General features: G+C 49.7%; 2 protein-coding genes and 1 pseudogene across 2 annotated transcripts; 1 reads left to right on the top strand and 2 right to left on the bottom strand.

Annotated features, from left to right (window-relative positions):
- Positions 1 to 9,553: 9,553 nt before the first annotated feature.
- On the top strand, positions 9,554 to 13,897 carry LOC136464605 (mitogen-activated protein kinase kinase kinase 1-like). The gene is made up of 9 exons (XM_066463555.1): positions 9,554 to 10,628; positions 11,350 to 11,434; positions 11,563 to 11,625; positions 11,848 to 12,005; positions 12,095 to 12,170; positions 12,262 to 12,321; positions 12,667 to 12,771; positions 13,100 to 13,321; positions 13,436 to 13,897. The coding sequence occupies exons 1-8, from the start codon at positions 9,784 to 9,786 to the stop codon at positions 13,277 to 13,279; spliced, it is 1,572 nt and encodes a 523-aa protein (XP_066319652.1). The 5' UTR covers positions 9,554 to 9,783; the 3' UTR covers positions 13,280 to 13,321; positions 13,436 to 13,897.
- A 918-nt stretch (positions 13,898 to 14,815) lies between these two features.
- On the bottom strand, positions 14,816 to 16,729 carry LOC136464603 (pentatricopeptide repeat-containing protein At1g05750, chloroplastic-like). The gene is given in 3 exon segments (XM_066463554.1): positions 14,816 to 16,067; positions 16,069 to 16,692; positions 16,694 to 16,729. Coding segments are annotated over 3 exon segments (1,494 nt in total). The 3' UTR covers positions 14,816 to 15,233.
- A 252-nt stretch (positions 16,730 to 16,981) lies between these two features.
- LOC136464602 (protein CPR-5-like) lies at positions 16,982 to 21,044 on the bottom strand (annotated as a pseudogene).
- Positions 21,045 to 27,288: the final 6,244 nt, after the last annotated feature.

The raw sequence follows: 27,288 nt of genomic DNA, 5'->3' as shown, positions 1-27,288 counted from the left end.
TTGACAGCGCATCTGCTGCTTGATTTTTGTCCTAGACCACATGTGTGTACTCGATGCCATAGAACTTGCCTTCCAACTGTCTGATCGATTTGCAGTATGCGTCCATCTTTTCACTGGTCGTATCCCAGTCCTTGTTGAGTTGGTTGATGACTAGAGCCGAGTCTCCGTAGACCTAGTGAAGTTTAACACTAAGCTCAACCACAATGCGTAGACCATGTAGGCATGCTTCGTACTCGGCGGCGTTATTGGACGTCGGGAAATAAATCCTAAGGACATATCAGAGCTGCTCCTTGGATGGTGATACGAAAAGGACTCCTGCTCCTGCGCCATCGATATTGAGAGAGACATCGAAGTACATCTTCCAATACTCGGTAGGCCCCTGAGAGGCAGGTGTGCTTAAGTCTATCCACTCGACGATGAAATCGACAAGTGCCTGAGACTTGATTGTAGTACGGCTTGCAAATTCTGAGAAAGGGCATAGCTCCATTGCCCATTTGATGATGCACCCATTTGCATCCTTATTGCGAATGATGTCTCCCAGAGGGTACTCAGTCATGACCACCACGCGATATCCGTTAAAGTAGTGTTTCAACTTTCGGGATGAGATTAGTATGGCGTAGATCAGTTTCTGAATCTATGGGTACCTGGTCTTGGATTCATTGAGCACCTCACTGATGAAATAAATTGGTCGCTGTACCTTGTAGACATGGTCGGGCTCATCGTGCTTGACCACCATGACAGTGGAGACCACTCGATTAGTTGCCGCAATATAAAGCAGGAGGGTTTCATCTTCTCTGGGAGCAGTGAGGACTAGAGGTGATGTAAGAAATTGTTTCAGCTATGTAAAGGCAGCATCTGCTTCCTCCGACCACTCAAACTTCTTAGATGCTTTAAGCAGCTTGAAAAATGGTAGTCCTTTTTCGCCTAATCTTGATATGAAACAACTGAGGGCAGCCATGCATCCGGTAAGCTTCAGAACATCCTTCACCTTTTTAGGCGGCTTTATGTCCAAGACAACTTTTACCTTCTCTGGGTTAGGGCGTATGCCGTCATGACTAACGACGTTGCTGAGCAATATATCAGATGGAACACCAAAGATACACTTCTTTGGGTTTAATTTCCATTAGAATGTGTTAAGAGCTACAAAGGTACGTTCGAGGTTGTCAACAAGGGTGTATGCTTCCTTGGTTTTAACAACTACATCATCAACATAAGCCTCGATGAGGTTGTCTTTTATCTCGTCTTTGAGGCAGGCATGTATGGCGCATTGGTAGGTAGCCCTGGTGTTCTTGAACTCGAACGACATGGTCGTGTAGCGGTAGGCGCCGAAGGGTGTGATGAAGGATGTCTTGATCTGGTCGTCCTTTTTGAGAGCGATCTGGTGATAACCAGAGTAGCAATCGAGAAAGGAAAGCAACTCGCAACCGGTAGTTGAATCTATGACCTCATCTATGCGAGGTAAGCCGAAGGGGTCTTTAGGGTAGTGTTTGTTGAGATCAGTGTAATCAACGCACATTCTCCATTCATTATTCTTTTTGCGTACAAGAACTGGGTTGGCTAACCACTCCAGATGATACACTTTTTTGATAAATTCGGCTACCAAAAGCCATGTAAATTCTACCCTAATAGCCTCCTTTTTGTCATGAGCGAACCGTCGTAGCTTTTGCTTGATAGGTTTGGCCTTACCATCGACATTTAAGGAGTGCTCGATCAAGTTTTGAGGTACACCGGGCATGTCAGTGGGTTTCCATGCGAACACACTCACGTTGCTCCTCAAGAACCTGACGAGCGTGTCTTCCTATTTAGGATCCAGGTTGGCCCTGATAAGGGCCGTTTTGCTGGGATCACCGTCGACCAGCTAGATCACTTTGTGCTCTTTGGACTTGATGTTCTTGCGTGGGGCCTTGAGCTCTGGGATCTCCAGGTGGTCGGCTGGGGTCTTCTTAGCGTCAAGCGTGGTCTTGGCCATGTGAATAGAGAGGTCGTGAGCCTCTACTATTTTGAAGCTATCATCCTCGTAGGTGTAAGTTGCGTATACATTGCCCCTGAGAGTTAGAACCCCCTTCTCAGTAGGCATCTTGAGCACCAAATACCTATAGTGAGGTATGGCCATGAACTTGGTGAGCACTGGTCTACCAAGGATAGCATGGTAGGTGCCTTCGAAGTCAGCGACCACAAAGTTGACATAGTCGGTGCAGAAGTGGTCTAGGGTTCCAAATTGCATAGGTAGTGTGATCTGCCTGAGAGGTGTGGAGCTCTGTTCGGGGTGAACACCCTAGAACTATGCCTCGTATGGCTTGAGATCAGCTTGGGTTATCTTCAGGGCTAGCAAACTATTCTTGAATAGTATATCAATGGAACTGCCACCGTCAATCAGCACTCTGTCGAACTGAACCTTGTTGATACAAGGATCGAGAACCAGAGGAAAACACCCTGGCTTAGGTATTGCAACCCATTGGTCCTTTCTACTGAAGGAGATCTCACGGTGAGACCAAGGAGGGAGTCGCGGATCGGCGATGAGGTTGTCGGCATTGGCCACGTTCAAGCAAGCACGGGCGAGCAACTTGCGTTCTTGTTTGGTCTCGATGGACACTTTGCCCCCAATGATGGTGTAGACGTGATCGGTTGGCTTGACGTACTTGTGATAGGGATCTACGTCTTCATCGTCGTTGTCCTCGTTATGCTGCTCCCCTGCATCGTTAGGCTTGTCGAATGTATCCGGAGCCTGTTGGTGCGTGTAGATAGATTTGAGAACACGGCAATTCTCCATGGTATGGTTTAACTTGGGATGGAGCTAGCAGGGTCCTTTCAATGCTTTGGCATAGTCTTCTTCATAGTTGCGACGTCCGCCACCTTTTTTAACGGTGTTGACCTCGCCATCGTCTTCCCGAGCATGCTTGCCCCTGTAATCATCACGACGATTATGTCGCTGATTACGCTGGCCGCGGTGGTCGCGGGAATCGTTGCGCTGGTTGCGGCGATCAAAATTGTCATTCTGACCACGATTATTGCGGTAGTCATCGTGGTGTGGGGGGTGGTCGAAGCATGGAACCCTTGCTGCTTCTTTGATGATTATCTTTTTAGCATCATCGACATCCGCATATTTTTTAGCAATGGCTAGGAGCGTTGTGATTGATTCAGGTCTCTTGCGAAGGAGCTTGTCCCTTAGGGCATCATGGACACGGAGACCAGTGATGAAAGCCTCGATTGCCTCGTTGTCAGAGATTGATAGGACCTTGATGCGCATCTCCAAGAAGCGTCGGACGTACTCGTGCAGTGGCTCATCTTTGCAATCTTGAATCCATTGCAGATCATATTTATTGCCAGGTTGTCCACAAGTAGCAATGAAGTTGTCGATGAATGCTTGCTTGAGCTCTTGCCAAGAATCAAAGTAGTTCGCCGGCAAGCTGACCAGCCATTGGTGGCCTATATGGCCGACGGCAACTGGCAAGTAATTAGACATGACGTGCTCGTCAGCCATGACTGATTTGCACATGGTTTCGTAGAGCATGACCCATAATTCGGGGTTCTCCTTGCCGTCGTACTTCTAAAGTTTTTTGAGCTTGAAGTTCTTGGGCCATATGACTTGGTGAAGGTATGGAGTAAACTGCTTCAAACCCGGAGGGCCATGGGTAGTATCATATTCCATACGGCGATAGCTTTCGTGGGATGCACAATCATTGGCTCTTTGGTTAATGTGATCACGCAGATCACATTCTCCGAGGGAATGGTGGAGATCATTATTGCCATCACGGTGATCCTGATTGCCACCCTAGTTAACCCTGCGATCGCGGTTATCATGGTGATTGTCACGGTTGTCTCAGCGGTTGTCGTCCCGACCACCATCATGACCACCGTTTCCGCCTTGACGGTTGTCTGATGGGTCATTGTTGCACGAGCCACGTTGGTTGGGTGGCTGTGAGTGACTTGAGTACTGGTGGCTGTGGCTTGATTCGACTGAGATGGATGGAGCTCGGGCTTGATTTACAATCTCTGCGGTCTAGGCCATAGCAGCCATCAGGTAAGCTTGTATATCATCATGAACTGCCTGGATTTCCAGGGTATTGGGTAGTCATTGCATTGTCGCCATAGCAACAGCTATGTTGGCGCTTAGAGTCCTAAAGACCTGCTTGTCCCCCACCCTATCAAAGGCATTATTAAGGTCGCATGGCTAGACCCTTATGCGTCATGCCTCCTCTTCTTCCTCAGCTTTGGCTTGTCGGCAATTAAACCGGTCAATATTGCGTACTTCACGTGCTAACCTTTCTTGTTCTATTTCACCAACTGCCGATGGTTTGTCATTACTAACGACATTGATCAAGTCTCCTCGCCTTAGTGGGAACGATGGGAATTGTGGGAAACCCAGGGCATGGTCTGGGATATCCAAATCATATTCAATGCCTTCATTATCATGATGCTGGAGCTCAGTGTGGATGGAGCCATTAGATGCGATGCTAGACGGGGAGCTTGAGCCACCCTCTTGAACTATGTGGATTGATCCTTCTTGATACTCCTCAATCTAGACCATATTGATGAAGCTACGCAGGCCGTAGGGCTGAGCCTGGTAGTTCTCCATCGAGGCTACACACTTAGAGAGCCGGAGACCCATCGTGGGGGCTGGTCAGCGACAAACGGAGCGCCCTTTAGGAGTAGATGTGACCACGAGATCTGTACCGAGTTGTGCAGGATGACTGGCCTAAGCTGGTCGAGTAGATCTATTGTGGGTAGTGGTTACCTGCTCATTAAGTTGACTTTGAATCAAACTTACCAGAGCTAGGGTTTCAGCAAGTTTGGTGCCGACCCGATCAATGGAGTCGAGCAGGTCGGTGTTGTCGATCTGCCTCCCTTTGTAGTGAGGAAGCGGACGATGGGTTGTCGGCGTGGCTAAAGACGATGCTGGTGTGGCCAGAGCTAGATCTACCATGGTCGGAGCCATAGCCAATGCAGGTGAAGCAATGGTCAACGCAGATTGAATCTACGCCTCCTCCATGGTCATGGCGATGAAGTCGTCGAAGCCAGTGGTCTAGGTGATCTGGCCGATGGTGAACGTGAGGCCGTTCAGCGTAGCCATGGAACCGGGGATGATGACCATCTTGTTCGTCTAGAGAGCAGTACGCACACCCCCTACCTAGTGCACCACTATCAATGAAATATGGTCGGTAGTCTACCTAGGGGTATACCCAAGGTAGTAGATTATCGGCAGACAGATGCGCAAGCTACAAATAAGATAGTGACGCAAGACAGACATGAGGTTTTATCCAAGTTTAGCCGCCGTGAAGGCATAATACCTACGTCCTGTGTCTAATTGTATTGCTGTATGTCAATAAGAGATGTTTTTAGAGGGGTCCTCTACCCGCCTTATATAGTCTGGGGGGACAGAGTTACAGATCTAGAAACTAATCCTAACCAGTTACAATTGCCATAGGTGGCCGGATAAGGATTCCTATTCTAACCGACCAGGATCTTGCTTGATCTCCAAGTCTCCTTGATTCCTTGCGCGGGACTCCGAGCAGATTGGCCAGGCCACGCGTCATCTTCTAGTGGGCCAGACCCCCTGGTCCGGGCCGGTCCAAGCCTAGCCGTAAGGGTATAGGGGTTAATACCCCCATAGGTGGTGGCGACATTCTTGAGGTAGAACCATTGTGAGTGCCACCCCTTGTTGGATGTCGATAGCCACATCGGCGGGTACTCGCCAACCCGATTGTTCCAGAGCTAGATGTCGGCGCACCCCATCGGCATGTGCAACTCCTGCCTGCCACATTTCTCCCTCTTCTTCTAGAGGGTGATGGTGAAGAAGTACCTCCAGAGATCGAAGTGAGGGTTGATCCCTAGGAATCCCTTGCACAGGGCGACAAACACCACCATGTGCTAGATCCCATTGGAATTGAGATGCTACAACTTGATCTTATAGTAACGAAGCATCCCCTGAAGAAATTTATGGGCGGGGGTAGCGAACCCATGCTCATGAAAGTGCACAAACGACACCACAGCCGTCGGGTGGCGACGACAGTTCCTCCTCGTCGGGCAGCAGTCACTCCTCGGCCGAGGTCCGTGTGCAAAGAAGGCCGTGACGGCTGAGTCCCTCCATGCATTGGAAGGTGATGTCAGAGCGGCACCACGGATCCATTAGAAGATGGGGGCAGGTGGATGCGATCTCGACGGTGGTGGGGACGTGGATGCAGGAAGCCTAGGCGATTGGCGGTGGCGCTTGCAGATGCGAAGGCAAGAAGGCAAGGTATGAAACTTGGGGGGCGAACCCTTTGGTTTTATAGGTTCAACGGGCGTGAGGAAACCAACCGCTCACCTAGATCTCTGGGCCTGCCACGATCTGCCACAACATCATGCCGTGGGATATGCGCACGCAACCTCTATCCATTCCCTCAGAAAAATCGCTGAACATTTTGCCTCTCTGGACGGGTCACGACTCGTCGCAAGTACGAGGAATACAGATTTAAAAACACCTCTACGGCCCATCTAGGCCCAGGAGCTCAAATGTTGGCCTATCGACGGGTTTGACAACCGCTTTGGACACCTTCAAGGTAAGGGAGTAGAAAGGGATGGGTCCGCTAGCAACCAGCACCCAAGCGCGCAAGAGCTGTGGGCATCTTGGCCCACATTCGAGTCTCGGCCAAATACAATCCATGATTTTTTTCCTAAGGAAGGCAGAGAGCTCTCGGGACTAGTCGAACGGACCCGAGAACTATATGGATTGACCGCTGAGAATCTGGAGTCAAACACCAGCTGGCCCTAACCAGATCCCCACGAACGGGATACTAGGGCCCCAATCAGGAAAGACCTTTTTCCAAGTCTCATGGCCATACCCGCGAAGGGTCCGGTCTCGACGAGAGGGAACCATCGTTCCTAGGTTATGCCATGGGCTATAAAAGAAGGCCAAAGCCCTTAGAGTACTCCCATTCAGAAAAGCCTCCAAAGGAGTATTCTACTCCTCTGAAAGCTCGGGGGCTACTGTCGAGGACCAATACTATGGTACCCAAAGAGGAGGGCTAATGGTCGTTATACGTTAATCCATCCAGGTAGTCAAAGGTGCAACTATAGCTCCAACCGACACCGAGGTCGCGGGCTCCGTCTCGCCCGATCTCTAGGGGCGAGCTCTGCCTCGTCTGACACCGAGGCCGCGGGCTCCATCTCGCCCGACCCCAAGGTCATGCGATTCGCCTCGCCAGACCTCTAGGGGCATACTCCACCGTGTCCGACACCAAAATCATGGGCAACGCCTCGCCCGACCTCTAAGGGCGGGCTCCACCTTGTCTGACCTCTAAGGGCGGGCTCCGCCTCGCCCAACCCCAAGGTCGTGTGATCTGCCTCGCACCGACCTCTAGGGACGGGCTCCGCCTCGCCCGACACCAAAGTCGCGGGCTCCGCCTCGCCCAACGTCTGAGGGTGGGCTCTGCCTCGCCCGATCCCTCGGGCATGGCTCCTAATGGAAGCTCACGCCGCCGCCAACCACTATGGGCCAGAAAGTACAACCCAAGGCCAAACTTTTAGCATCGTGCAGGAAGCGGTCACGTCTCAATATGACCCGTGACCGCGACATATCATTCCAGGGAACTCACATCACCCACAGTGATGGACGCGTGGTCACTATGCTACCTACTCTCTGTATGGCTGCTGATCAGCATGCTGGTTCGCCACGCCGCCCACCGGGGTGGAATGAGACATCATGACCCGCTGACAACGCCAGGGAATGGCATCATCGGCGGATAGACTCCCGACGTGGAGTTGTCTCTATCACCACCTACCCATGTCAGTGGGACCCACATAGAGGAAAAGAAAGGCCCGGCAACCCTAAAGGACTTCATCTCCCTCTCGTTCTCCTCTTTTTCTCCCGTTGTAACCCGTGCTTTTCCTTGACCTATAAAAGAAAAAGCAGGACGTCCCATTAAAGGGGATCACATCGTACCGCATCAGATAAAAAACCAATAGCATCGAGCCTCGAACAGATAGCCGATCAGCGACCGAGCTCTCGATACCCCTTTGTTCTTTCCATTAGAGACTTGGGACATGTCCCTCTCTCATCCATTTATAACCCATACTACGAACTTTTTAGTGCTAGTAACACGAGCAGCAGCCACGAACTGGACGTAGGGACATTCCGTCCGAACCAGTATAAACCTCGTGTCCTCTTAGCACACCATCCAAGCCAAACACGTAATATTAGAAATTTACTTATTGGTGTTTACTCAAAACACTGACAGTTCCAGTTCAGAACAGTTGGAGCACCGCCAGATGAAGGGACACTACTGTTGCGCTGGAATGCTGGATTCAGGCGTGAAGCTGCTTGTGGTTAGCTGCACGTGTACTTTGTACATGTCCTCCTCTGTAGCATCTTCAAAAATACCTAATATTTTCTTTTTGAAAATATAAAGTTTTACAACTTAAAAAATTATTGGAAGGAATAAAGAAGGTCTTCTTCAAGAATTTTTAATAACCCACTCCTAAAATATAAAAGATAATTTTACATCAGGAATCCAATACTATTTCAAAATTATCTTAACCACTTTTATATATTATTTCGCTCTTGTATATTTACATCAGGAATCATTTCTACTCTTTATTCTTTTCACACCCTTTCACTTTTAGATTGGCCGACAAATACACGCGGGGAAAGAAGATATACGCGACTCGAAAGCGCATAACTTTACGTGGAACATGGTGATTTTTCTAAGTTCTAAAAGATTAAGAGGACGTATTAGGAGTTGTTGTAGTGGGGTTTTTTCTCATCTTGCTAGAAACCAATGATTAGGAAGAGGCTTAGAGAACTCTTGTAGATGCTTTTATATAGAGCATATTTTTTTCCATATTCTCTGAGACTAAACTTTAGTTCCTACCTTGTTTGGATAAGGACTAAAGACCATTAAAAATGCGAGCAAAGACCAAAACACCCATGTTAATGGCAGCGGGGTGAGGAACAGGGCAACAACGAGGGACAGGGGCTGTCCTTTTGAGCCTTTAGTCTATTTTAATCAATATGTTTAGCTCTTAATTAGGGACTTAAAGAAGCAAAAAAGGGATGACTAAGCTTTAGTCGTCTGAACCAAACAAGCGGGTGTATACGGACGGGCACACGTGACTGCTGGGCAAGCGGGCATCCATCATTGACTGTACATCCATGTTTGACGGTACACCGTACACATCCATGTTTGACCATGACTTGGTGGAGCGATCAACGACGCTACCGTTCTGACCTCCCAACTTATCCCCAATTCGCAGCCTTAATCGTCGACGACTAGTTGCTTCGCCGATGTGGAGCGCAGCCCCGAGACGGAGGCTAACCGGCTAGTCCAGCGGCTCGGCGGCTGCAGTCCAAACGACCAGGTGCGCTGGCTGCTCCTCCACAGTCCTGACGCGTAGGCCATGTCAACGTGTGATGTGACCGCGACCCCCTGCCTGCCCTGCCCCGCCCGGCGGCTGCAGCCCGGTCGTCCTCTTGCCCCGTTCCGCCGCTCGCGACGCGATACGCCGTGACAAAAAACACGCGCGCAAGGCGCCGACCCGGTCGCTTTCGGCTCTTGCTATTCCCCAACGCAGCGACCACAGCCGCGCCGGGTCAAGAGCGCGCGCGCACGGCAAACGTCGGCATCGGCGCCTCCCAGGTCGCGGAGAAGCAGGCCGCAGACCCCCTCCCTCCCTTGCTCCCTCCCTCATCGTCAAACCCCACTCGCAACCGGCGACCGCGGACGCGTTCCGCCTCGCGTCTGTGCCCTCCCTCCTTGCCCTGCTCCCCACGCAAGGGTCACTGCGCGCCGGAGCGCATCCCATCCCATGGCGGCGCCGCAGCGTCCCAGGCCGCGCCATCGGCCGCAGCTCGCGCGCATCAACGCGATGAAACACTCCTCGTACCCGGCCGAGGACGACGGCGCCGACGATCTCGCGCCGGTCGACCTCGGCCCGGAGTTCGCGTCGCAGACCAGCTTCCGCATCCGCCGCGGGGGCGCGGAGGTCGCCGACCTCTTCCGGAAGCTCGGCCTCAAGGGCCCCGAGGACTTCACCATCCCGCCGGCCGTCTACGCCGCCACCATGGCGCACATCCCCAACTCTTCCCGCAGCCGCCGCCAGTCGCTTGAGGCGCCGCAGCTGCTGCCGGGTGCGGGCGCCGAGGGGATGGCACCAGCACCACAGGGGCCTCCAGATGTTTCTGGACGGGACGCCGCGGTCGCAGCGAGACTGGATGCAGCCGTCGAGGGTGAGCAAGCTGTGTTGGCCGCCAAAGTAGTCCAACCGGAGGCTGCTGAAGTTTCTGCACGATCGTACAAGGGGTCTGGAACCGAATCGAGCAACAGAGCTGTCCAATCGGAGACAGGGGAATCTTCCAAACGAGCGATTGCCGCTGTGGTGAAGGAGAGGACTGCAGACGGAGTGAAGGGAAAGGGCGATGTGGTCAAGGTGGATCAGCTACGAGTGGAGAGAACAAAAGCGGTAGTTGTCGAGGCGCCAAGAGAGACTACCGCTGCCGTGGTTCAAGCCGTAGCTGAGTCCCCTTCTCGGAGCACAGAGTATTTGATCTCGCCGTCGCCAAACAGGCGGTTTAAGAGAACTATCACGTCTTGGCAAAAGGGACATCATCTCGGCAGTGGATCTTTTGGTTCAGTGTCCGAGGCGATTAGCAAGTAAGTTTGGATCTTCCTACTTCATGATAATTACTATCATATTCGCATTATTGTGTTTTTGTTTGCGTCATAATTAACTAGGACAGAGAGAACAATGGAAACACAACTACAGTTTTGCTGTGCGGAATATACATAGTATTGCTGAAACTGTGTTTATGTTCTGGTATATCAGCTATCAAGTTTTAGCGTGCATAATTGGGATCTTATGGTGCTACTAGCAGTTTTCACATATATTGCAATGGATGTAATACTTCTCATTTTAGGCGTGCTTAACTATTGCCTGACTTTCAAAAGAATATACTGGACATCAGTTTTCAGTTGATCCTAAGTCAACTCTTATTCGTTGGATTTTAGTCTATCTTGGAATCTTTGTTTGAGGGAATAAAATCTCCTGGTGTTTCATGCAGAGTCCTGTGTCCCATCTGAGCTTTCACTTCATTAGGATTCTCTGTGCCAGAAACAATATTTAGTTATATATAATAATTATAAGATTGGCATGCATATATCGATCTTTTCACAGGTTGTCTGTGATGCCATTTCTTGATGTTGGCTAGCATTATATGAGATCAATTTATCATTTTCATAGGAACTCCAGAGTTCACAAATTTTCTATTATCAAATGCAGCTATTTGGTGGGAAAACATTCAGACAGTTTTTATGAACACATACATCCTGTGCAACACAATATTTCAGAGACTGACTTCTAACATGTATTTTACAGTGATGGCTTTTTCTTTGCTGTCAAGGAAGTATCATTAATGGACCAAGGACTCAATGCAAAACAATGCATTCTTCAGCTTGAACATGTGAGTTATGAATTATGCATGCTTGAGAATTATGCTGATTACGCTGCTTCAAACATGTTTCTCAATTATCCAATTATTTTTCTTGACTTCCACTGATAATAGGTAATTATTTTGTTTCACTGTTCCAGGAGATATCTCTCTTGAGTCGTTTGGAGCATGAAAATATAGTTCAGTATTTTGGAACAGATAAGGTACTAAACTCATTTCTATAGTCATGAAATTCATTTCCAGAATAAAACTATGATAAGCATACATTTATTTTCTATATTAAAATTCTCTGTGTGGTGATTGCTTTGTTGTGCTCCGTTTTGTGCTCTCCTTTTGTTCATATTACATGCTATCTTCAAGTATATGGCAGCTGTCCATCATGAACGTTTTTTTAATGTTAAATTTATGGGACGAATTCTTTGCAGGAAGGTGGGAAACTATATATTTTTCTTGAACTTGTTACTCAAGGATCTTTGGCAGCTTTATATCAAAAATACCGTTTGCAAGATTCACAAGTCTCAGCATATACAAGGCAGATTCTGAATGGTTTGCACTATCTACATCAGCGGAATGTTCTGCATAGGTGAGTTAGGATTGAATCAGAATGATGTATCAATTTGATTTTCTACTTTACATCTGGATATTGAACTTGTTCACCCCCTATGTTACTAGAGATATAAAATGTGCCAATATCCTAGTTGATGCAAGCGGATTGGTCAAATTGGCAGATTTTGGACTTGCAAAGGAGGTATTCACTACGACATTCTAAACACCGTATGATTCATCTAAGTTCTACAGTCTACATGTTATGCTGACTCTTTCTAATTTGCATTCGCAAGATGTCAATTTTGAACCAAGCAAAATCTAGCAAGGGAACTGTCTACTGGATGGCCCCTGAGGTTAGTATGTGCAGTTGTGGTTCTGCGCTGTTTCTATCTCAGCGATCTTAAAATAATCCAGAATATAATTCTAAGTATCTCAAGTGGTTTCAACATTAATGATGTGCCTTTCCGTAGTTCAGTTACTTGACAATGGCAAGTTTGATACTTATGAGCCAGCTTTTGAAAATCAAGCCAGCTAGTTGTAATTGTAACTGAAAATTTTGTAAGCACTGTGACAAACAAAAGCGTGATATGACTTCAAGCTATTACTTTACTTTGTCACAAAAGTGATGATAAAATTTGGTCTTGCCAGTTGCGACCCAATATTGTGGGCATTTCCTGATGGCATATTTTCATTATTAGGTTGCTAAGGCTAAGCCACATGGACCTCCAGCGGACATATGGAGTCTTGGCTGCACAGTTTTGGAGATGCTGACAGGCAAAGTGCCATACCCTGATATGGAATGGGTAAGTGATTGTGCCTCCTAAATTTTCTGCTGCAGCAGTAACAAACTTGTATATACAACGTAATTTAAAGTTTAAACTTTGAATACAAGAAGAAAGAAAGAGATCTGTGTGGCTACCTTTCCTGACTGATGGATTTGCTGTTTATCTATCTATGTTTGTTTGTGCAAATGTCATATGGTATAGTGGACCAAAAATAGCAGTAGTCTTGGTCAAGATGATTCCATTATTTTTGTGAGAAATATCATAAATGCGCACACACAAGTAGCACTCTCTTGATTGAAAGCTATACTTTCAAGGTGAATGATATCATATTTCTCCTGTTTTGTAGACACATGCTTTGCTTAAAATTGGTAGGGGAATACCACCAGAAATTCCTAATACATTATCAGAAGATGCGCGTGATTTCATAAAGAAGTGTGTCCAAGCAAATCCAAATGACCGGCCATCTGCTGCTCAGCTATTTGAGCACCCATTTGTAACGAGACCGCTGCAACAATATGGCGCCTGATGTCCTCATTGATTGCTAACATATTTGATTGTACATAAGCTGGTAAGTCTTCCTGCTTCCTATTAAACAAACAGCTGCTTTGATCACCTCCATTTTATCACTCAAGAAAATATTTAGCTGAACTTGCCTGTACTAATGATTTTTTTCATTTTATAGATTTAACCTACATGCGTGAGCTGTTGCTATAATGAGGATGACCCCTGGCCTGAATTCGGAGAATGATCCCTCAATCAGGATGACCCCTGGCCTGAATTCGGAGAATGATCCCTCAATCTGAAGGCATTCCTTGCTCAATGTGCCATTTTCATGCTTTGTAGTTTAGGGGGAGGTCATCCCTTGCTCACTGTACCATTTTCATGCTTTGTAGTTTAGGGAAAGGTCTAAAATTGCTTTCAATCTGGTAAGCACATCCAAACGCTTAGAAGCAACAATGTGTGCTTTAATGTGGGCAATTTGCGTTCGTTTCAAGTGGTTCTTTTCGTGCTTGTACCGCTCTTTACACCATGCTCTAACGACTATTTCAGATTACGTGTGCCTGAATATCCGGCTGATCTAGTGTTTACTAGTGCTTGACATTTTGGCCTGACGGGAAATCACTCTAATGTAAAAAATGTTGCGTGAAAGATGTTTATGCTGGCGGTATAATACAGTGGTTGGTCAATAGGGCGTACCCAGTGCAGAGAGCTCCCGCTTTGTACGGGGTCTGGGGAAGGGTGTCAGTGGCAAGTCTTACCCTTGCCTGTGCAATGCGAAGGAGACCGTGACTCGAACCCGAGACCTTACGGTCACAGGAGGTAAGACTCTACTGCTTGCTACCAGGCCCGTCCCTTCCGTGGTTGGTCAATGCTCTAATATAATATTTCGTATTCTGTTTTTAGCCACGTACATGTACAGGTCAAATTCCATTTTTGTTGATGTTAACAGAGCACCTAGAATGCTAGTGTCTGTACTCTTTAGTCTTTAGCCGATCATATATGCCTAAGCTCCACATAAAAGCAACATGGTTGTCTGTTATCGATCTCATCAAATTGTGATCAAACATACTGAAATCAACTGATCTACCCATGTGCTGTATACGCTGAATCCCTACATTATGACTCAGTGATGATGGGCAATAACCATGTCCTGGTAGTAGTAACAGGCCAACTGCTACGTGCACTAGCAAGCTACAAAGACAATACAGACACATATCTACACAGATGTTTCGTCTGTTGGACCATCAAAGAGTAGGGGTGAGAGTGGTATGGATAATCCGCCGCTCCGAATCCAAATTTTAAGGATATGGAGAAGTATTTTTAATATCCGTACGAATGCGGATAATCTGAATCCGATTATATGCGGATGCGATGTAGGATATGTGATTGGCGAAATCAAGTGGATATGGATTATCCAATAATTGAACGCGGATTATCCGACGTTCATAATAGGATAATCCGAATATTTTAAGGAGCCCAAACGACAAGAATATAAGTTAGCTCAGCCCATGACACAAGCATTATTATATGAGCCACAAACAAAGCTAGTCAACTATTATCGTAATTTAAGTATGTTTACGCATGACCTGAATGGTAATTCTGGTGATTGTCTATTTGCCGCTTTATAATTTTGGTTAATGAATTGTTTCTCATCATAAAAAAACATGTAAGCACATATTATCCGACTTTAAAAGTCCACTTCCGCTCCGACACCGGTCTAAATCCGTACCATTTCCGACATCCTGAAAATTTCATATTCGCATCCGAATCCGTGTAATATCCAATCCGCTCCGTATCCGATCAAAATGAATGGATTAGGATGTGGGGAAGCCATTATCCGCTCCGATCCGATCCGTTTTCATCCCTAGCAAAGAACCACCTTTACAGAGAGGACATTCCACAGGCACAGGGCAATACTATGAACCCTGTGGTGGTGCCTTGAAGTATTGCATCTTCCATATTCTTGCAGTCCCAGCAGCTCAATCCCCATCCAAGCTGCTGCTTCCATGATCATCACAAACATACATTGCCATCTCGTGCCTCAGTAGCCCAAGCATCTGGCCAATCTCCTCGGCCTGCGGATGGGACCGATCGCTCGACACGAACTCGTGCACGTCGCCATCGATCTCCACGGTGCTGTGCCCCGGCCGTTTCTTCACCCCGCGCGCTTTCATCAGGCTTCGGACCTTCCCCGCGCCGTCCCACTTCCCGACGGCCGCTGCGTAGATGTTGGAAAGCAGCACGTAGTTGGCGTCGCCCCCGGGGTCTAGCTCGAAGAGGTGCTGCATCAGCTGCTCGGCCATGTCCAGGTCGCCGTGCATCCGGCAACCCGCGAGGAGTGCCCCGAGCACCACCTCGTTGGGTCGCATCGGCATCGTCTCCACCACGTGCATCGCCTCTTCCAATCGCCCGGCACGGCCGAGCAGGTCGACCACGCACCCGTAGTGCTCCATCCGCGCAGCGACACTGTACTCTGTCGTCATGAGGTCGTAGTACCTCAGGCCGTGCTCAGTGAGACCGGCATGGCTGCAAGCCGTGAGGACGCCGGTGAGCGTCACCGCGTCCTGCTTGAACCCCTGCCTCCGCATCTCCTCGAAGAGCTCGATCGCGTCCGTGCATCGGCCATTGGCTGCGAACCCAACGATCATCGAGTTCCAGGAGACCACCGTCCGCTTCCTAATGGAGCGGAACACCTGCGCTGCGAGGTTCACCTGTCCGCACCGCGCGTACATGTCGATCAGCGAGTTGGCAACGCGGACATTGCGCTCCAATCCCTGCCTGAGCACGAGCCGGTGCACCCACATCCCGAGCCCTGAGCGCGCCTACCTCCGCGCATGCAGATACGACGGCGATCAACGTGACGTAGTCCGGCTTGACGCCGTCCAGCAGCATGGCGCGGAAGCAGTCGATGGCCTCGTCATGGCGCCCGTTCTTGACGAACCCGTCGATGAGCGCCGTCCATGAGACCTTGTCCGGGCCGGGCATCCCGTCGAACACCTCGAACGCCGCGTCCACGAGGCCATTCCGCATAAGCCCGAAGATCATAGTGTTGTAGGTGACGACGGAGCGGACAGGCATTGTGTCGAACAGCTGGAGCGCGAGGTGCGGGAGGCGGGACGCGAAGTAGAACCGCGCGAGGCAGGTGCAGAGGAGGAGGTGGGAGGGGAATAGCTTGAGCGCGCGAGCGTGGAGGGTGAGGGCGAGGGGGCGGGCTAGCGGCAAGGATGGAAAGTCGGCGCAGGCGGAGAGGACGGTAAGCAGCGTGACGTCGTTCGGGGCCGGCGCGGCGGGGGAGGAGAGCATAGCGCAGAGAGACGCGGCCGCAGCATGCAGGTCACCCTGTCGCGCCGCGTGCGCGATGGTGGACGTCCAGGAGACGACGTCCCTCGGCGCATGGCGGGGTGCGCGTTGGGATTCTTGGGTGGAGCGCGGAGGTGGGGGAGAGAGCGAGAGACGCAGCCGCGGCCACAGCCATGTTTCTGCTTATTTTTTTCCACAAAAAATCTAAATAACACCCGTTGGTTTTTCCCCCCTCGAGCAGCACCGCCTGAGCCAACTCGGGAGCCCCTGCGGCATCCAGTTCCAGATTTCCCAGCCATGCCGTGATTTAAAAAATAACCATTTTGAAATTTCAAGACAAACTTGCACATGCCATTTCATACCAGTTTAAGCATCTATAAAGCCATTGTAGGCCACAGTAAAAATAATTGGGCACACTCAGTTTTTAACTCCACTTATTCTGAATGAGAGCATTGCACAAACATAAGCAAGTTCTGTTGAACTGATACATATAATTGATGCTGCAGCAACTCTCTCTCTCTCAAAAAAAAACTCTTTACAGATCTATATCACCGTACATCACTGCTGTACACATAACAAATCCAAATAATGTGTACAAATAAATACAAATGATGCATTGAGCTTCTGAGCCCCTTTACAACATACATGCATCTGAAGAACTATGATGCAAGCAACTGTTGAAAATGGGATGAGGAGACCACCCAGACCATGGAGAAGGGAAGGTAAATCATCAGATTCCAATCACTGTTGAAAATGTCCGTGCACAAAAGAGCCACAAAAAATATGCAATGAAACTGCAGAGACTAATCATATTCATAAGCTTCCTGGTAACAATAAATTACATAGGCGATATGAAGCGTCTTGCTCTTGGTATCGGTAGCGGTGCACATAGGAGCACAACTACAGAACCTGGCCATCTGATATTTCACTACAAGGAAAGGAGAGATTTTGTTGTCACTCCAATAACTCTGTTTACATATCTTCGGTCCGAGGATGAAAGGAAGTCAAACAAAATAGCTTTCCTCCTTTGCTACACTGAAATCCAATTCATATGTGGTCCTAATGGACAACAGTGGCCAAAACTGCAAAAGCCTTTACACCTTCACAAAAAGGGTTTGAGCTTACACCGATAACCACAACCAATCTCTCAACAATCAATCCTCAATGTTACTTCCACTGAATCTGGACTTCAAATGTTGAACTGCAAGATCTTTCCAGTCTGACAGAGATGCAAATGGCAGCAAACCAGCCAAGCATGGCAGAATAAGTGACACCAAAACATAAAATGTGTATCGGCGGGCCCAATATGGTAAATGAACAGCCTTGGTCCTGTGAGTCACAGAAATAGGACCATAGAGCATGCGATGTAAAAGAGATGGCCAAATGTTTCCAAGTAAATGGATGGAGCAAAGGGCCTCCCAGTATATAAGCCATACATTTCCATCCCCGCCCAGTGTGTCGACACAACGGCCTTCCAAAATAACCACAAAGAACTCCCAATATCATAACATTGAATGTTACTGGCATGTTTGGTCCAGTCATTGCAGAACGCTGGAATATCAACCAACCAATTAATAGGAGCATCAAAATTCCAAAGAATATCCTTGTTGCTGCTATCATATGGCATTTGAAAAGCAACAAACCAGAGTTGAATGCTGACACTGAACTTGGCATCCACCAAGATGTATACTCCTGCAAGAAAAGGGAGCACATGATATGAGCTTCTCAACAATGACAATTGGAAACAGCTAATTTGTATCGGAAAAATGTGGTACATACCCTTGAAATTGCTGCACAGGCTGAAGTAGCAGCAGTTATCCGCTGGTACGAGTAAATATATGTTCCATATCCAAAACAGACAGACATGAGTACCACTGCCGTAAGAAGCATATCTATAAGTTTCCTGAAAAGTTCTGCATGTTTTGTATCCTCCATTTCAGTCTTGAATTTCTTCTCTTTGAAAGAGGCTTTTTGAAATCCCATCCGAACTTTGATCTTCTCTAACATGTGTGAATCGGAGCTCAGAGCTAACTGAGATCGGCTCAATTGCAATTTTCTCATAGTGAGTCCTATTTCAAGCTCCTTGAGCTCATTTGAACGAGCTTGCTCATTCAGAGATCTCTCAAATACACTAAGGATGTGCTGATCAATTTCTGGATTAGATCTGCTACGAGTAAGGTGAACCAGCTGATGATTGACGCCCGCATGAAGAACAATCTGATTATTCATGGAACTCAGGGGGCATGTCAGTCTGGACATCATGTATCTGACTTTGTGAATCAGCACCACCCAACTTTATTTCAGGTAATGAATCAGCACCACCCAACTTGATTTCATCAGGTACAGAATTACCATCTTTGTAAGAACATTGCGCCATATCTTGCTCATAGACAGGTGTTTCATTGATAAGGTGAATGGTTCTCAGTGTACTACCAAAAGCTTTCTCAAAGTTACTCATGAAACTCTGAAATTTGTCACCATAAATCTACACCACAAAAAAAAGAGATATAAGAAGCTTATGGGAAGCGGAAACAGAGTAGTCAAAAAGAAACCGGCCTGCTCATACATTTGTTAAGGACTCCTTCACTGCCGAGGTACACATCTGCATCCAGAATTGGTGTGAGACATCCATGGTTTTGTTCCAAACAGCAATCATTTACGAGAAGACTGAAGACAGCATATGTACCTTTGAGAGGACATCAGGTCCTAATCTTCCTTCAGAACCATTGCATCTATTTAGAACCTGTAAGAGAAGGAGGTGTTAGTTTTTGAATCTGATTGGTGTTTCCCCAAGTAGATCCACCGAAAATCATTTCACTAATTGCACTAATTTGAAATACTGATAGAATGTACTTCCTCCTATTAGGCCAAAAATATAAGTAGCAAACATTCCAGCACGCACTATCAATTAGAATATTAGGATGAGATGCTCATGCCTTTACACCTTGATATAAACAAGCATGCAGTGCTTAAGATTCAAACTCATAGAATTTATTTTTAAAAAGAAAAAAAAACAGTTAACAACAGAACATAAGTCAAACAGGACCATAATCAAGATAAGCGTTAAAAATCAAAGTATGTCGTCCCCAGCCCTTTAGCTATGTGGTGCATTCATATGGCAAGTTTGAAACAACAGCCAAAAATAATCTTTCATGAGCCAAGCAAGAATAGTAGGATCTGATTCATCCAAAGTTCCTTTACTTTTTTTGACAGAGGTAACCCAGCTTTTATAGAAAGTATATACAAGTCTACAATTCCTATACTTTTCCCCCAATCGTAACTGAACAGCATTATCCCAAGTACGACAGAACTCATCAATTTTGCACTGAATAAAATTAGAAATCTTCAGTGGCTTGAGCAGCACCTCATGTTTGGTAGTCACAAACTCCAATAAAGATGAGAGCAGCTGGGTCTTGAGATACTGTCACACAATGCAAGCGCCACTGGGGAGCCAAATAATCACAATTCAATGAACAGCATCCGCTTGGGTGGCAGAGAGAAAAGACTAGCTTCTAATCTAATCACAATAGTACCAAACAATTGCTGAGTGTTTACTGGAACAACAATTTGGGTCAGGGGCAGCTTAAACTCTTTCTTGCATACATACAAGCATCGCGCAAAACAACAATTTGAGTCTAAATGGAACTACCAATTAATGAATAAGTAGTAACCAACTACATATTCTTGCGAACGCTCGCACAAAATTCTAACCATGCAAACATAGCAAGGCAATCTGGATCGCACGAAGGGCGTAAAGATTGAATCTTTGGGTCGCCGCTGCCTAGACAAGAAGAGAAGGAAAGAGGCAAGACACATCCCGCTCACCTGGGCAAGCACCGCGGCGAAGGACATCCCGAGAGGCAGCGCGAGATCCTGCACATCGCCGCCACCGGCTCTCTCCCCTCCCTTAACGGCCACCACCCGCCGCCGCCGCCGCCGCAGGTGCACCCCCTTCCGCAGCCAGTAGCGCCCGGACGCCGAGCCGCCGTAAGACGAGGCCGACGAGGACGCCCCGCCGGCCTCCGGCGAGGCGGCGGCGATATGGGCCCCGTCCATACGGGAAGGGGGCCGTGGGGAAGAGAGGGGCTAGGGCTAGGGTTTATTGACTGAAGCTGTGATTGTGCCCTGGACTCTGCGTGGAAGTGAAGTAAGGAAGGAATTCTTCGCCCCCTGGCCGTTTGCGAGTTCGTCGTGCTCGTCTTGGCTCTTTAACGGGAGGAGAGGTCCGGCTATGAAACGAACTGGAGATGGGAACACGAGAGCGAGACGGCGTCGTAATGACGCCGAGTTAGCCGTTGAAGCAACCGCGGAAGGAAACTCCGGTGAACTCGCGCGTGTAAAACAGAACACCTTCTTCTGTCATAAAAGTTCGTTCGGACGTGGATTAGTCGTTGCTTTCCTTGTATCTCTCTTTTACCGTTGCTTATTAAAATCTCTTCTTTTTGCAAAAAAAAAGAAGAAGTGAAGAAACATTTTAATCTTTTTGTCAATCTTAAACTGTTGAAGTGAAAGGTTGTACATGCCACGTTGTTTCCTGTAAACATACAACTTGCATCGACGAAGTTTAAAGGGTGAATTGAAATTTCAAGCTTGTCATCACATCAGAAGTTTCGGAGTCAGTTAGCAGAAACTGCTCTGCAACTGCAATCCCGTAAATTGGGGTGATCTCACTGGCACACCACTTTGGGCCTTGTCAACGATTTTCTGGCCCGCACACTTTTCACATAGCAGGCCCGTTTGTGCTCACGAGGACAGTACACGCAAGGCATCACATCGCAGGCCCGTTTGTGCTCACGAGGCCGCCTAGCTTCTACTGGGCCCGAGTTGGGCCGTAGTGTGGCACCGCCGCCCCGGCCCGCCTCTCCGTCGAATCTGCCGTTCTCCGTGCTCGCGAGCGCCAGTCGGTCGGCGACCAAACCCGTTCCGATGAGCGGAGCAGCCAGCAGCAGCAGTGTCGTTGTCGACTCCGATAGGTTCAGTTTCGGATGTGTGGGTAGGGAGGGTTGCTGAGCCGATCTTGGACAGGAGTTTCATCTACGGATCGAAGTGGAGTAGCCCCACTGGAATTACGATCTCTCGTTTCCGGCCTCCCTTTTCAAAGGTCACCTGGACCTAGAAGGCAGAGGGATCATACTCTATCCAGTTCGAAGGTCGCACATTTCCAATTTTCCGTCGCTGATTGATTTCTTGGAAACATTATTGGGCGCCAGTGTGTTGCAATTTGCAAGTTTTTTCTCTGGTTACTGCTGCGAAATCGGCAACGGACTTCGGACAGACGGCAACAACGAGGCTGGGACTCCCGGAGGGAGAACAACTACTTGTGCCCCCTTTGCTTGCGGAACTTGGAAACGGCGCTTCATCGACCTGTTCACCGAATGCCCCCGTATGCAAGAGCTCTCCGGTGGAACAAAGCTGGAATCTGGAGTAAATCAAAAGAACCATTGCTGAAGCCGGCCAATTATTGGACCAAACACACACACAACAATCCTTAGCTGGTACTCACATGGTGAGGTTATGATCATATGACTAATAATTTGGACACAAAAGAATGCACGGTAGGATTTTCAAGAGACGGGGAAAAGAACGTGGGCAGACTTTTTTTTTTTTTGATCTTCAGGACTCGGTTACCTTATGAGTTAGATAATTTACTGCTTCCTTGTATGAACACATAATAAGGAAAGACGATGTCGAAAAGCCTTCCTGTTGTGGTACTATAGCCGCTGTAGAGGCAGACGCCAAACGACTCACCTGCCGTACTGTAGCTACATGCAGGGACATGCGTAGAAGTCAGTCCTGCTGTGTTATCTAGTGACTGTTGCAGCATGGGAGCTATACTATGACTAGATGGATAAAGTTGTATATATAGTTTACCACTGCAACTCAACAAAGAGAGTTCAAATTTATCATCTTCTATACAGGGCTCCGACCAACGCTGGTGTCTCTGCCGTGTGTGTATGCTCTGTTCTCCCTCTTCTTCTATCTCTAGCCATAGTGTGTGTAGTCGGACAACGCTTCTTCGTGGTCGACTTAGCTAGTGAGTGCTCGGCAACACTAGCGGGTGCTCGGCAAGACTGGTGAGTGGTCGACTCACCTAAGCCGGTGATCCTGTGGGCTAACAAGTGGTATCAGAGCCGTACAAGCGCCATCGCTGGACTAACCGCTGGCGATGACGAACGGTTCGGAGATGGGCGACAGCAGTGGCACTGCTGTGGCTGCCCAGCTACGACCGGAGGTCGTTGTTCGCACGGTACGGGAGGTCAGCGGCACCTAGTTGGCCTACGCTGACTCGCACCAACTATGGAGAAGTGGTCGGTGACCATGAAGGTCAAGCTTAGGGTCCGACGGCTCTGGAATTCTGCTGACAAGGGCACCGACAATGAGGAAGATGATATGTCAGCGTTGGAGGCTATCCTCACTGCTATACTGATGGAGTACAGAGAGCCGTTGGGGGCGAAGAGCTCGGACTAATAAGGCGTGGGAGGCTATTGCGGCAATGCGCGTCGGTATCGACCGCTCAAAGAAGGCGACGGCCCAGCTTCTGAAGCAGGAGTACGCCAACCTCAAGTTCAAGGATGGTGAAACGGTGGAGGACTTTTCCCTCCGCCTGCAGACGCTCATCAGCAAGCTGAAAAGCCATGGTGTCACCATCGACGAAGAGGAGGCGATCTCTAAGTACCTCCATTTCATGTCGGCAAAGTGCATCTAGATCGCTCTCTCCATAGAGACGATGCTAGACTTGTCCACCCTCGCCATTGAGGATGTGATAGGCTGTCTGCGGGCGATGGACGAACACCTGGAGCAGGCAACAGCAATGAAGGACAGTGGCAAACTGCTGCTAATAGGGCAGGAGTGGCTGCTTGGAGGAACTCCGGGGTAGCCTCCTCCAGCCGCGGTGACGATAGCAAGCGCCGCAGCAAGACTTCTTCGGTAAAGAAGAAGTAGGTCGACCCCAACGTCTGTCGACGCTGCGGGAAGACGGGCCATTGGCACGAGAGTGCCCAAATCACAAGCAGGAGAAGAAGGCTGAGGCTCATGTGGCGCAAGCTGATAATGATGATGAGGCCACTATCCTGATGGCGACGTTCTGTGCACTATACGACATCGAGGCCGAGGAGAAGGAAGAGGTGACGATGGTGGAAGGACCTGGGAAGGCCCTGAAGGCTGTCAACCTCGACGAACCGCACGCTCAAGTCCACCTCGGGCATGTGGGCGCCGATCAGGAGTAGCGGTGGTATCTAGGACTCTGGTGCTAGCAATCACATGATGGGCTCCAAGGCATCCTTCTCCGAGCTCGACGACGATGTTACCTGTACGGTGAAGTTTGGTGATGGCTCAAAGGTGGCAATCCAAGGGCGCGGCACCATTATCTTTAGGTGCCAGAACAGGGGAGCACCATGCGCTAACGGATGTATATTACATCCCGCAACTGTATTCCAGCATCATCAGTATTGGTCAGCTAGATGAACACTGGTAGCGAGGTACTGATCAAGGACAGAGTCCTTAGGATTCAGGAACCGGGAGCAGCGACTTCTCGCCAAGGTGAAGAGGTCCCTAAACCGGTTGTACCTGCTCAACCTGAAGGTAGAGCAGCCGGTGTGTCTGGCGGCAAGGCATACCAAGGAGCCATGGTTGTGGCATAGCCCGGTTCGGACATCTCAGCTTCGACGCGCTTGGTCGGCTGGAAAAGATGGTTCGAGGGCTACCCCACATCAAGCACGGAGGCGAGCTGTGTGACAACTGCCTGGCCGGGAAGCAGAGGAGGCTACTATTCCCAAAGGCGGCCAAGTATCGCGCGAAGGACGCTCTCGAGCTCATCCATGGCGACCTCTGCGGGTCGATCATGTCAGCTACAAACTATGGTCGGTGGTACTTCCTCCTGCTCGTGGATGATTGCAGTCGCTACATGTGGCTGCAACTCCTGATGAGCAAGGACGAAGCGGCGGCGGCGATCAAGAAGTTCAAGATGCGCGCAGAGGCCGAGAGCGACAAGAAGCTCCACGTGCTGAGGACTGATTGCGACGGTGAATTCACTTTGATAGAGTTCGCTGCGTACTGCACGGATCAGGGTGTGGTATGACACCACACCGTGCCGTACTCGCCGCAACCGAATGGCGTGGTGGAGAGGCGGAACCAGACGGCGGTCGGCATAGCTCGATCCATGATGAAGGCCAAAGGCATGCCGGCAAGGTTCTGGGGTGAGGCGGTGACCACGGCGGTGTTCATCCTCAACCGCGCTCTGACCAAGGCCCTGACAGGAAAGACACCATTCGAAGCTTGGTATGGGCGCAAGCCGAGCGTGTCCTTCCTCCGGACATTCGGCTGCATCAGCCATGTCAGGAAGACAAAGCCGATCCTTACCAAACTGGAGGACAGGAGCACACCGATGGTGTTCTTGGGCTACGCGAAGGGTACCAAGGCATATCGGCTCTACGACCCACGCAGAGACAAGGTGCTTGTCTCGCACGACATTGTGTTCGACAAGAAGGCGGCTTAGGACTGGAATAGTCCGAGCACGGGGGAAGCTGACAGCTTCACCAGCACCTTCGTCATCGAGCACTTGGTCATCCACGGTGGTGGAGACGCTGGAGAAGAGGTGTCGAGCACTCCAGGAGGAGTGTCGAGTACTCCAGCGATAGAGCCGAGCACTCGTGGGGCAGGGCCGAGCACTTCGGGAGGGATGCCGAGCACTTCGGGAGAAGTGCCGAGCACTCCTGGAGGGATGCCGAGCATGCTAGGAGTGGTGCCGGGAGGTTCTGTAGTGGTGGCGACCACTCTAGGACGGATGTCCGAGCACTCCCGTAGCGGAGCCAAGAGGTCTTGCAGTGGTGCCAACCACTCCAAGACTGAGGCTAAGCACTCCTACAGTGGTGCCGAGCACTGTAAGAGTAGTGACGAGCTATCTAGGAGTAGTGCCGAGCACTACAAACGGGGTGTGGAGCACTCCAGGTGCTGTGCCGAGCACTCAGGCAGAATCAGGCGAAACAGGGAACTCCATCAACACTGATCGAGTTTGCCTCACCTCCAAGTGATATCATTAAGTTCGTGGATACCTTCCACGAAGGTGAGAAGGTGCGGTTCCGCAGGCTGAATGACATCATCGGTGGCATAGGGCCCTCAGGCCTGGCTGGTCGGCTGCTCAATGATCAAGAGCCGTTGCTCATCAGCGCAGAGGAACCACCCACGTTCGCGCTGGCCGAGCACGACAGGAAACTAGCAACAGACGATGTTGAAGGAGATGAAGGCGATCGAGAAAAACAAGACATGGCAGCTCGTCGATCCACCTCCAGGATGTTGTCCGATTAGCCTGAAGTGGATGTACAAGGTCAAGCGGGACAAGCTTGGTGCCATTGTCAAGCACAAGGCGCGCCTCGTCGCCCGAGGCTTTGTTTAGCGCGAGGGCATCGACTTCGAGGAAGTCTTTGCGTCAGTAGCGCACATGGAGTCAGTCCGTTTGCTACTAGCTTTGGCAGCAGCAAAGGATTGACGCGTCCATCACTAGGATGTCAAATCGGCCTTCCTCAACGGCGAGCTGGCGGAGACGGTCTTCGTCCGGCAACCTCTAGGTTTCGTCGTCAAGGGAGAAGAGCACAGGGTGCTCCGACTGCGCAAGGCGCTCTATGGGCTATGGCAGGCCCCACGAGCATAGAACGCCAAGCTTGACGCCACGCTGGGCGAGCTTGGGTTCCAGCAGTGCGCAACCGAGCACGCGCTCTACACGCGACGACGGGGGAAGGAGGAGCTCATCGTCGGCGTGTATGTGGACAACTTGATCATCACCGGTGCGCGTACGGGGGACATCAACAGCTTCAAGCACGAGATGGTGGCTCATTTTCGAATGAGCGATCTCGGCGCACTCTCCTACTACCTCGGCATCGAGGTGAGACAGGGGAAGGAGGAACTCACGCTCAGTCAGAGCGCGTATGCCTCGAAGCTATTGGAGCGGAACGGCATGGCTGAGTGCAAACTATGCGTGACTTCGATGAAGGAGCAGCTGAAGCTGACAAAGGCTAGCACCGCGGTGAAGGTGGAAGCAACACTCTACCGGAGCATCGTCGGCGGTCTACGCTACCTAGTCCACACGAGGCCGGATATTGCGTTCGCTGTGGGCCACGTCAGTCGTTTCATGGAGGATCCCAGAGAGGATCACTAGGCTGCGGTGAAGCGGCTACTGCGCTACGTCAAGGGAACGGTGGATCAGGGGATCATCTTTCCTAAGACAGACGGGAGTAGGCTGTAGCTCACTGTAGTTCAACGATAGTAGACATGGTGGGGGACATCGACGGACGGCGGAGCACCTCGAGAGTGCTCGTCTTCCTCGGGTCGGCTCCAATTTCATGGCTGTCGCTGAAACAGAAGGTGGTGGCATTGTCTACGTGCGAGACAGGGTACGTAGTGGCGGCCACAGTGGCGTGCCAAGTTGTGTGGCTACGCCGGCTGCTGGGCGAGCTAACCGGTGCGGAAGCTCACCCACCAGCACTGATGGTGGACAACCAGCCCGTCATCGCCCTCGCGAAGAATCCGGTTCTGCATGACCGGAGCAAACACATCGACAGTGAAGTTCCACTTCCTCAGGGACTGTGTCGATGGAGGGCAGATCATCATCGAGTTCGTCGAAACTGGTCGGCAACTCGCAGACGTCCTCACCAAGCCGCTCGGACGCCTTCGACTCACGGAGCTGAAGAGATGATCGACATGGAGGGGGTACAAGGGATAGCAGTAGGATTAGGGGAAGAA

Source organism: Miscanthus floridulus, chromosome 7, assembly GCF_019320115.1.
Source record: "Miscanthus floridulus cultivar M001 chromosome 7, ASM1932011v1, whole genome shotgun sequence".
NCBI classification, from domain to species: domain Eukaryota; kingdom Viridiplantae; phylum Streptophyta; class Magnoliopsida; order Poales; family Poaceae; genus Miscanthus; species Miscanthus floridulus.
Note: the sequence above shows the minus strand (reverse complement) of the source record. Positions and strands in the feature narration are given on the sequence as shown.

Coding starts and splice junctions, on each gene's coding strand:
- LOC136464605 (XM_066463555.1), top strand. CDS start 9,784: ATGGCGGCGCCGCAGCGTCCCAGGCCGCGCCATCGGCCGCAGCTCGCG. Junction 12,006..12,094: donor CAGCGGAATGTTCTGCATAG/GTGAGTTAGGAT, acceptor CTATGTTACTAG/AGATATAAAATGTGCCAATA. Junction 12,171..12,261: donor ATTTTGGACTTGCAAAGGAG/GTATTCACTACG, acceptor TGCATTCGCAAG/ATGTCAATTTTGAACCAAGC.